Here is a 12,077-nt window from a genome sequence, read left to right on the forward strand (position 1 = left end):
CTTGCCATACATGACTGGTTTTATCTGATCGATGCTCCTACAGAGTTCCAACACCATATTGTATGGGTTTTAATCAGCGTAGAACTTGGATCCTCCGATCACTAAAATTAACTTAACTAGTTATTAAGGAAAAGAATATACTTCTTGTTATGGTAAGTAACTTTTTTAGCCGTGACCTTGGGGCCAACACGGCTGGTTCAGGGGTCCGAATGGCGGGGATCTGGCGTGGCTCCCTTCGGGATCTTGTGGCGGCCGATTGCGGGGGGTTCGGCTGGAGAGTTCCGCGACGCCGGGTAGAGTTGGCTTCGGTTGGGCACCTGCACACAGGTCGGGTCGACAACTCGTCCCGACCCCTCCTACGATCCAGTCAGTGATGGGGAGTGGAGTTTTGGGTGAAGTAGTGCTTCTGTCCTCCCTCTCTTCGTTTGGGGCCCGGAAGTATTTATCGGTGAGTTTGATGTTACCTGATGTGACATCCTGTCGGGGCTGGGTCGTACCTCAGATGGCGCCTGCCGTCGTCGTGGGCGTTGCATGGAAGGCCGAGCTACCGTAGGGTATGGCGAGCCTCGGTCGATGCCTTCCCCTGCCTTGGCCGGTCGTGCGGGATCAGACGATGAGGTCGCCTTGGTACGATGAGTGAGGGTGCATATTATGTTGGTGTTAATGCTCGCCCCCTAGGGCAGTGTGCCGTCCAGGGGTGGCTGACGTCGTGGTGTGTTACATCAAATCCGGTGTGTTTTTACCCCTATCACTTCTGTAGGAGTTGCATACTTGTATTAGTATCAGTGCTTCTCTATGTTTCTTAACATGTTTGAAAACTATATATGTGCCTGCACAACATTCTTTTTTACTTCTATTTCTACTCTATAGGGTTTGAGGCCTACAGCTTATTGCTAAAGAGGTTCATCATCTAAGCCTAGGATTATGTTCCTAAATTCCAAAACTTCTTTGACATGATGGTTTCCTAAATTCCTAAATTCACAATTGGTTGATGCCAGAATGTAAGACGTCAGCAATATCTAGTTCTTGCCCCTGCCAAGATTGGGGGCCACCCACCAGGGGATGTCCAACCGGTCCGACAGCCACTCGAGCCCATCCGGCTCAGACCCGCCGGAATCGATAACCTCCGTGATCTCACCATTTTCCAGGTTGACCACGCACACGGTCGACACCAGGGTATCTTCCCCCTCCATACTCATCTTCTCTTCCTTCACGTAGTAGATGGCATTCCCCAGGAACCCTGGGAAGCCCCCCGCGGCGACGCACACCGAATGGTTCGTACCCAAAAACAACATACGGTCGCCGATGTCCTGCACTTCGATCGCCTTCGCTGGCCGGTCTCCGTCGCCTGGATCGAGCCTGAAGACGCGGAAGCTCCTGGTGTTCTTCCTGGCTGCACTCCTCTTGTAGAACTCGGTAACCAGGAGTAGTTCTCCAGCCGACCCAATCAAGTAGGTGGGTAAACCACCGCGCGGCACGCAGGGCGGCATGGAGTTCCATGCGATCATCGTCGCCCTCCCCGGCGGGCCTGGGTCGACGTCGAAGACTGCTAAGTAATTTTTGTCATTGTAGATAGCGCACAACCTCCGCTCGCCGTAGGGCACGACGTCAGTCAGGTTGAACACCTGCGGCACTCCTGGGAAAATCCAATGGAGATCATCGAAAGGTTCGTTGACGTTGTCCTTCCACGATCTGTCCCCTGGGCGGCAGGTAAAGCAGCGCTTGTATATGCCGTCGAGGAAGACGATTGCCACGAAGTCCCGGTCGAGGGTAGGGTCGGAGGACAAGACGGCCTTGTCGACGATGGCGTTGGACTCGACCGTAATGTTGGGGTAGTCCGTTTTGATGAAGTAAGATCCGATGCCGTCCTCCGATTGGTAGAACAACAGTACGAATGATTGGAGGGTGGAGAGTGGGGGGAGAGGAATGTCTTCGGCGGTGACGGGGTTGAAGAGGGAGACCGCGGAGGTGGCTTCGGAGATGAGGATGAGCCACCCGTAAGAGGAGCCGATGCAACACATGCTGGTGGTGTGAGGTAGGCGGCGCATGCTTCCATTAAAGGCGTTGGCGAGGCAGAAGGCGGAACTCTTTCTTGGTTCCGGGGTAGAGAGGTAGAGGAGGAAGGGGAGCTGAGCGGGGAGGTGACGGGGCCGGGGGGGGGACGGCGGAACGCCAACACTTGCAGACGGCGCGGAAGCGGATGTAGTCGGATGCGCTTCTCAAGAAATGGGAGGTGAGCTTGACGAGATGCTAGCGAAGCCCTATCCACATAGCTATTCGTGGGACATGGTCGGCCATTGTGCGTCCCCTCTTTCTCAGTCTCTCTACCTCTATCTGTTAAAACCCTTGTAGATTCTAAACTTGGGGTTGATCTCTTTAGGGGATCGGCTTCCTTAGAACTCTATAGGGGTTCCTCCCTCCAAGTTGCTGCTCAAAAGCTGCAGAAAAGATTCATCTATTACTTATGAAAAGAGGTGGAATACATGACTATTTATAGGGCTTCTAAACCCTAACTCATAATAGGACTCTTACTTAAGACACCTACTTCTAACCAACTCCTAATAGGACTCCTAATCAAAACTCCTACTTCTAACCAACTCCTAATAGGACTCCTACTCAAGACTTCTATTCCTTTACAACTCCTTATTCGTCTCTAAAAAATAACCTCCTAACCCTACCCGGCCACTTCACCTCTTTAATAGGGGTCGACTTAGGTAGGTTTTACATGAATGTCCCTCTCAATTAGGACTCTCCTAGCTAGAGTCCTAACAAACCCGTCCTCTTCAAATCAGCTTTGTTCTCGAGGCTGACGATTCATAAATTTTGGGAATTTGATCTTCAAGTCATCATAGTTCTCCCAAGTGGCATCTTCTGTTAGTAGGTTTGTCCACTGTATTAGCAATTCAGTAGTGGATCGTCGTTGTTGAGTCACGATCCGTCGATCAATAATGGCACTTGGCTTAGTCTGAAGTTCTCTTTGGGTAATCATATTTGGTGGGTGGCTTTGGGCTGTCTCCAAGCACCTATTTACAACTTCCGTCTGGCCGTCGGTTTGTGGGTGATATGCCATACTCCTTTTCAATTTAGTACCCTTATAATGTAATTCTTTTGAGTCCCAATTGTAATGAGCCATGGGGCTTGGTGCTTCCTCTAATTTTTTTATAATCTTACTAGTCTCTGAATCTTCCTGTCATTCCATATTAATATCCTTAAGAAAGTCGTTGGTCGGAAGTGAAATGGCTAAAACTTCAACTTGCTCGGGTAGCTGTGAAAGCGCATCTACAAGAACATTCTCTTTCTCCTTTTTGTAAGTTATTTTATAATCAAATCCAAGAAGTTTTGTTACCCATTTTTGCTGCTCAGGGGATGATATCTTTCGCTCCAAAAAGTACTTAAGGCTTTTACGGTCAGTTTTAATTTGAAATCGTCGGCCAATCAAGTAGGGTCTCCACCTCGTTGATGCGCTCACAATGGCGAGCATCTCCTTATCATATGTTGACTTATTTTGATAGGAGGGAGATAATGTCTTGCTAGTGTATGTCAGTGGTCGACCATCTTGCATGAGAATGGGTCCAATTCCAACTCCAGATACGTCGGCCTCAATAATGAAGGGTCGGTTGAAATTTCGTAGTGTTAGCACCGGCGTCGTCGTCATGGCTGCCTTAAGTTTGTCGAAGGCAGTGGAGGCTCTGTCCGACCATTGGAAGACATCTTTTTTCAGTAAGGAAGTAAGTGGTGCACTGATCTCTCCATAGTTTTTCACGAACTTGCAATAGTAGCCTGTTAAACCCAGAAAGCCATGTAGCAATTTTATGTTCCTCGAGGTCAGCCAGTTTTGCATTGCTCCAATTTTGAAGGGGTCTACTGCCACACCTTCCTCTGATATGATATGCCCAAGATATTCCACCTTCTTTTGAAGAAAGCAAAAATTCATATTGGTTGTTGTGTGTTCAAAAGGTGGTTTTCGGTATGTCTTCTTCGCATACTCATATTTGATGATACTCGGATCGAAGGTCCAGCTTTGTAAAGATTTGTGCTCCCTTTCATCTAGCAATTCATCTACAATTGGAATAAGGTATTTGTCCTTGATGGTTATGCTATTGAAAGCTCGGTAATCAACACAAATTCGCCTTGTTCCGTCCTTCTTGCGTACAAGTAGCACCGGTGAAGAGTAGAGGTTGAAACTTGGCCGAATAACTCTTGTTTCGAGCATCTCTTTTACAATCCTTTCTATTTCATCCTTCTTGAGATGTGGATACTGATATGGCTGAACATTTGCCTAGAAGGATAGTTATACAATGATCATGCCGACGGGTAAGAGGTAGGTTGCGCGGTTCGTCAAATATATTTAAAAATTCAGCAAGCAAAGGAAGTAGATTTGGATCTTCAAATTCTATTGGCTCTCCCTTAGTTTGCCGCTCAAGTTGTACCAAAAAGCCGCTGCATACTTTATGCAAAACCTTCTCCATTTGTTGTGTGCAAATCGTTGTTATGTCGCCCCTACGTTTCCTGTGCAATGTCACCTGTTTCTCCTTACTGTAAAATTTCATAATTAGTTTCATAAAATTTCAGAAAATATCACCTAATGTCGTCAACCATTTAATTCTGAACATGGCCTCATGATTGTTAAGAGGGAGAAGGAAGAAATCTGTAATTATCTCTTGGTCCTGTAGCAATAGTTTCTCCTGCGGACGCCTATGATCACAATTCAAAATCCGTCCGTCGGTGACCTTAACATCAAACCTGCAGCGATTCTCGATAGGTAATGCTATCCGAACAGAAAGCTTACTATTTAGGAAGTTAGTAGTACTGCCCGTTTCGATGAGAATAGTGATCGGTTGTTGTTTAAGAAGGCCTCCAACTTTCATCGTTTGAGGGTTTGAGTAGCCGGCTAGTGCGTGTACTGCAATTTCAGTCAGTTGTAGCTCTTCTTCCACATCTTCTTTATATTCAAGGTTCTCTTCTGAATATTCAATGACCTCTTCTTCTATTGGTTCAAACATAAGAAGTCTCCCTTTCATCGTTTGTGGGTTTGAGTAGTCAGCTATTGTGTGTACTGTAACGTCGGTCGGTTATGGCTCTTCTTCCGCATCTTCTTCGTTATGTTTAAGGCTCTCTTTTGAATGCTCAATGACCTCTTCTTCTACTGGTTCAATCAAAATAAGTCTCCCTTTTCTACAGCAATGCTTGTAACTCCACGGCTCGTCGCAATGCCAACATAACCGCTTCGCAGATTGCTCCCGAAGCTCTTCTCTTGTCAACTTCTTTAGTGCAGGGACTCAATCGACAGTAGGTGGGGCTGAGGGCTTCAGTATTTCTGGTTGAGGAGCAACTCTAGTCCTCCAAGCTTCATGATTCAATCGCTCCTCTTGATGTCGTGCGAAAGAGATGGCTGCCATAAGCGTGTACGGTTGTCGCGCTTTAACTTCTCCCCGGATCTCCGGCTTCAAGCCCTCAATGAAGGTACTCAATAGTTGTTTTTGAGACCAATCATGAGTTTGATTAGATAACCTTTCAAACCTGGTTTGGTACTCCTGAATGGTAGAGGTTTGTCGGATCTTTGCTAGTTGTCCGTCAATATTCTCGTAATCGGTTGTTTTGAAGCGAATCGTCAATCCTTCTTTGAATTGCCGCCATGAAAGGACTCCATAAGTATGTTCAAGCCAATCAAACCACTGTATAGCATCCCCTTCAAGATGTATAGCTGCAATTTTCACCATAGATGCATTTGCGGTTTTATGGTACCGAAAATATCGCTCCGCGCGCGGGATCCAACCAATTGGGTCTCCTTCTTCCCATCTAGGGAAGTCTACTCTCATGCATGAATAGTTGGGGTTGGTCATAGAGCTTCCCTTCTCTTGAAAGTCATATCTTCGGGCTTGGTGCGATTGGGCAAAGCTCTCTCCTTGATGTGATTTCTTCGGGCTTAGTGGTCGGCCCAATCTGAGTTCGGTAAAGAGCATCTGAATCTTATCCTCCATTCGCGCTTCGAAGGCTTCAAATTTAGCATTGATTATCTCCTCAGATGCCATAGTATATGCCGCCAAATCTGTGATGTTAAGATCTCTCTTTCGTTGTCGGGTTAAAGGCATGTATTGGTTGAGAGAGGTGATGGTCAAAAGGATTGGTGGATTGGTAGATGTAGGCTACGATTTGGGCTTATTTTGTGGCGATTTTGGGTGCAATTTGAGGGTGTGGTTTGGTAGAGTTTTAGGGCTGTTGATGAAAGTTTTGGATCTGTAGTAGATGGTAGCAAAGGTTTGATAGAAATCAATGGAAGTTCAACAAGTATGTGCTGTCTTGTAAGAGTAGAATTATCGTCGAAGAAATAACGGTTTCTCGACGTAATTTCCACCAAAAACTTGAGAGAATTGAGAAGGAAATCGATAGCAAAATCACAGAATATATGATAGCAAGGATATCTAATTTAATCAAGAAAATTTCGGTAGTATAACAGCAAGGAAATTGGTGCAAGTTGCGATTGCAGAATTCTCGTCGAGAAATTTCAGCGGGTTACGATGAAAATTTACAGCACAACAAAATCATTTTTAGAGATGAATTTCTTAATAGATTAATCATAGATGGAAGCCAAGATGATCTATGAAGTGTATAAGAAATTTTATTCAAAAAGGATTGCAAATAGATGGGTTAAGGCAACAATATGCGGCTAAAATTTTCTGCAGCATAGATTTTTAAGTATAGCTGATTGGACGTAAAAGATCAGTGGTTTATATTGAGAATTTTTTTGATGAAACCAAAGGGAATTCAACTGTTAGGAAGTGTCAAAGCTATCATAAAAATTTCGTAGAGATTTGGATAGAAACAACGTAGTATCAAGATCAAACAAACAGTGCTATGCGGTTGAAATTTTACAGTGTAGATTTTCAAGTATAGCAGATTAGACGTAAAATATCAATGGTTTATATTGAGAATTTTTTGACAAAACCAAATGAAATCTGCTGTTAGGAAATGTCAAAGATGTCATAAAAATTTCGTAGAGATTTGAATAGAAAAAATACAATAGCAAGATCAAACAGACGGTGCTATACGGTTGGAATTCCGTAATGTATCTTCCGTCGTAGAGATAAAAACTTTATGACGAAAAGTTTATGCAGTAATATATAAATAATTTTTTTTAGAATTTTCAAATAAGGATAACTGAATTGCAGCAGTAGTAAGGTAGAAAACTAGAACCTGTTGCAATTCACGGGGAGATCAAAGGATGATCCGTGGTGGTGGAGATGACGGCAGAATTTGGCAAGAATCTCTTAAGCAATTGTGGGAATTGCTTTGGGCGGTTGTGGAGGGTTGATGGATGGCTGTGGAAGGGCAGCGAGACACCAAGAACACTGCTCTGATACTAAGTGTTAGAACCCTTACAGATTCTAAACTTGGGGTTGATCTCTTTAGGGTATCGGCCTCATTGGAACTCTATAGGGGTTCCTCCCTCCGAGTTGCTACTCAAAGGCTGTAGAAAAGATTTATCTATTGCTTATGAAAAGAGGTGGAATACATGACTATTTATAGGGCTTCTAAACCCTAACTCCTAATAGGACTCTTACTTAAGACTCCTACTTCTAACCAACTCCTAATATACTTTTAATCAAGACTTATACTTCTAACCAACTCCTAATAGGACTCCTACTCAAGACTCCTACTCCTTTACAACTCCTTATTCGTCTCTAAGAAATAACCTCATAATCCTATCTGGTCACTTCAGCTCTTTAATAGGGAGCAATGACCATTGGACGTCCGTCTGCTGTATCTGCCACTTGAACGGCTTCGCTTCAGGCGTGTGCGAGTCAACGACGTCGGCTATCACCCCATTTTCTAGATTCAGCTCGTTGACGCCCTAACACCCGCACAGCTTCAGTCTCCAGACGCCTCTCCTCTTCGATCATGTAGTAGATGGCATTACCCGGGATCCCAAAGCAATCTCCGGCAGCGACGGACACGGAGCGGCACGTGCCCAAGAACAAGATACGATCCCCGATATCCTCCAGTTCCACGGCCACCTCCGTCCTGCCTATGTCGCCAGGGTGGAACCTGAAGACTCGGGTGCTGTCGACGATCTTTCCATCTGCAGTCGTCTTGTTACAGTGGGAAGCCAACAGCACTTCTCCGGCCGATGCAACCAAGTAGAAGGGAAGATCGCTGCAGGGTACGCAGGAGGGAAGGGTGCCCCACGCGGTAGCGGTCAGCCTCGCCAGCGGGCCATTATTGACCTCGAAGACCGCCCAATACTCGTTCTCGAAGATGGCGCACATTCTACGCTCGCCCACCACCCCCCCTCTCTCTCTCGCTCAAAGAAATGGTTCTCTCTTTTCAATGTCCTTTTGGGCGGTGGTTGTGCAAGAAGCACACTCACATTGATGTTTGAAGGAGCAAACTGGTGGGCCCCGGGAAAGTGAAACCAAAACGCCGGGCCTTGGGGCAGTTCGAAGTTTGTTAATCGATGCAGTTATGTCATGAAAATTATTCGATACCCAACAGAATAAACTTAGTCGACAAAAGTTACTAATTAGTGTGAAAAGTTCAGCTCACTTCTGAAAAATGATGATGCAAAGGAAGCTATAGTTCAAGATTTTAATCATCCAAACAATCTTTTTGTTGTAGAATTTATAAGATCATTAATATATATATATATATATATATATATATATATATATATATATATATATATATATATATATATATATATATATATATATATATATATATATATATATATATATATATATATATATATATAATTGACTCTTTTCAAACTTCCTTTCCTTGCAAGGAATTACTTGAAATATTTTATGAATAAAAAAGAATTAATAAATAATATGACTCACTATAAAGGAATGTCTTACTAAAAATAGTTTCGATACGTAAGCAATGGTCATGGTCAACTAACATTAATATAAATAGTAAAATGATCAATAGCCATAAAAGAACTAAAAGTACGTTATTTGAATACCAGAAAAAGCTACATCAAAAAGATAATGCATATAAGAATTTACTTGACGTAAATAGAAAGATTCAATTAACTTGAAGAATTAACAAACTGGGTTAGAAAAGAAAACAAATTAATGCTAAACCTTAAACCTTAAACCAAATATAAAAATATAAGCGAATTAATATGATTCAAATATTGTTTCAACCAAAAAAAAACCTTAAACCGTAAAGAGATAGGAGAGTCACATCACCATGATGATCTCTCCTAAAGAAAACCTAAAAAAAACTTGTCCAAATATAACAAAAACAGAAAGTAATAATAATATTAGAATTCCAAAATTACTGTAGTTGACCAAAGTTATTGAGGGTTGACCAGTCTAACTTCCTCTTACCATCAGAACAGTGGCAAATCTCTCTTCTTCTTCGCTTCGCTTCGCTTGCGTTGTTGTTGTTCCGTAGAGCTCCATTTATAGAGTGAGGGAAGGTGGAGAGCTCGTTGCTCATGAGCAGAGAGGTGCGGTTGCGACGAGCAGCACGCGGTGACCGTGGTGGGCAACAAGCGGGCGCGGCTACGGCGTGCAAAGCGAGCGACTGCGGTGAATAGCAGCAGGCAGGTGATTGTGGGCCCACAAGCAGACGCCGATGAAGACCGCGGGGAGCATCATGGGCGACAACATGAAACTCAACGTGCGTGCGACGGTGCGTGAGGGCAGCAAGCGCAGGGGATGACTGCGGTGAGGAACATAAGTGGGGGTCGGTGAGAAGTTGACTCCGATCAATTTTCATAGTTGATTTGACTTGAGCCCAAATATGATTAAATTTTGAGTAAGTTGTCGCAAATTCCCGTCATCAAAACATTGGTATCGTTTTAGCTTAGATTCTTTTATCTTCTCTTCTTCATTGGGCATTATACTGAAGCTCGATGACGATCGATCAAATTTAAGCAGTGCTTGAATTTACCCAAAGAAAGTGACTTCGTCAACACGTCCATGGGATTATGAGTTGTGTTAATTTTGTGAAAAAAGCTTTCATTTTAGTGATTACTTCTTGTATAAATTATACCTATCGTCGATTGCATATTGAATCGTATCGTTCCGTCAATTTCTTATGTATGTCTAATGGGTTAAGTATAATTTCTTGGTAGATTTGTCGCAACAAATCTCCTTTAAGCAAATTATTAAGCTTATATATTTCAGATTTGTCTCTTGCAGCAACAAACATATCATCGGTGTACAATCGTAAAGATACTATAAAATTGCTTGTCCTTTTATATAGTATCAAAGTGTCACACATATTGAATTACAATTAGCATGCAAATAGAAGTACATATAATATGTATATGTGACTCTTACCTAGTGATATGATTTATGATGTCTATACTTCATAAATATGATAAATGATATGTTAATATTTTTAGCTTTTAAAGTTGAAATTAATCTATGATATAGTTGAAATTAAAGTTGAAATTAGTCTATCATAAATATGATTTATGATGTCTATACTGCATGATCATTCAATGCAACAAGCCTAAGTGTACTAGCGAATTTGAGTATAAGATTAATCAATAATAATAAGTATGCATATAATGTCTAGAAGTAACGGTTGAATTGTTAACTACCTTAAACAAATCTCAAAACTTAAATGAGTTTGATCATGATTAAAGTGAGGAAGTTTGAGTTTTAAACATCATATATGTTAAGGATAATAAAATACTTAGGTATGAATGAAGTAATGAAAAATTAAATAGAGATAAAAATCAAAGAAAAGTGTTATACTAAAAATATTAGGATACATAAGTGAGATTGAAGGATAAGTTTAGACCAAAAATATAATTTTTATCAAACCAAATTAGATTTTATTGAAGTTGTGAAAATATTAAAATTATACTAGTAAAAGAAGAAAAGATAAAAAAAAAACCTTAAAATGAGGCATAATAAGATTGAACTATAGACCTCAAGTAACCTCTTAAGTGCCTCTTTGGTTTCATCCTTCTTACTCACCTAATAACCTATGATATTTTCTCTCATTCTTCAATCATTTTGTCAGCTTTTTATCATATCTTCATAGAGGCTAGAAAACCCCAGCTTCAAGGAAGATTGACATAAGAAAACCTCAATTCTTTCCTTAATATAGATAGGATTTCAATCTTAAAGATTATAAACTAATTTTTTCAGTTGCTTTTGAGTAACTTATGCTTTGAATTAATCTTTAATTTTTAAATATATTTTATATGAATCTCTTATGTTTCTAAAGCCTATAGTATGACTTTAATATAAGATTGGGGTATAGAGTTATGAGTGTCCAAATCTAAGATACTTAAAATCTCTAGTATTTAGTTCTATCCTAATTTCACTAGAATAGAATATGTGTTAGTAGTTGAATTAAGAAAATTGTTTAGCCTCCAAATGATTTTATTTTAAAATAAAATTTGATGCATTTTTAGTTTTATATATCTCCTAGTTTTTAGTAAAATTTCATGATAATTCAAGATGTCAGCTAGAATAGTGAAATAAAATTATTTTACAAAATTGTACATTAATTTTATTGAAACAAACTAGTTCATTTGATAATAGTGAATTGTTAAAACAATTATAGTAAAATTTAGATAAATTTTAGGTAAGTATAGTCCATTTAAGAAGGGATTTTATTAAAATTTTTATGAATTATTGCTATGAATTTTTAAAATAATAATTTAAGAGATAAGGTTCTTAATTGAAGTATCTGATGATCTTATGCTCTAAAATCGATAGGTGTATCGCTCATAGCATACTCGATTATTAAGGAACATGATTTTTTACTGGCATCTTCATTTTGAGTTAAATCATCAAGTATAAGTTTAATTTTCTATAAAATAGTGGTCATATAAATTATCATATTCATAATATATTTTAGAAAATATATTTCAAATGATATGATTTTTATGAGCTTGGCATAAAGTTAATGTTAATGTATACATTACATAAGCATACAAATATATAAATTACAATGGAAATATATTATGTGCATACATATATAACTACGTATGATGTGAGTGTGTACGTATTTTCTATGATGTGTAGTGTGGAAGTACACAGATATGTTATGATTGTTAAATCTCAGATTTTGATGATAAAAATAATTGATGAAGTTATGAT

The 12,077-nt window shown here is 40.6% G+C and overlaps 1 protein-coding gene across 1 annotated transcript; it reads right to left on the reverse strand.

Annotated features, from left to right (window-relative positions):
* Window positions 1–1,019: 1,019 nt before the first annotated feature.
* On the reverse strand, window positions 1,020–2,048 carry LOC135598213 (uncharacterized). Its single transcript, XM_065091753.1, has one exon. The coding sequence runs from the start codon at window positions 2,046–2,048 to the stop codon at window positions 1,020–1,022; it is 1,029 nt and encodes a 342-aa protein (XP_064947825.1).
* Window positions 2,049–12,077: the final 10,029 nt, after the last annotated feature.

This window comes from Musa acuminata, chromosome BXJ2-1, assembly GCF_036884655.1.
Source record: "Musa acuminata AAA Group cultivar baxijiao chromosome BXJ2-1, Cavendish_Baxijiao_AAA, whole genome shotgun sequence".
Taxonomy (NCBI): Eukaryota; Viridiplantae; Streptophyta; class Magnoliopsida; order Zingiberales; family Musaceae; genus Musa; species Musa acuminata.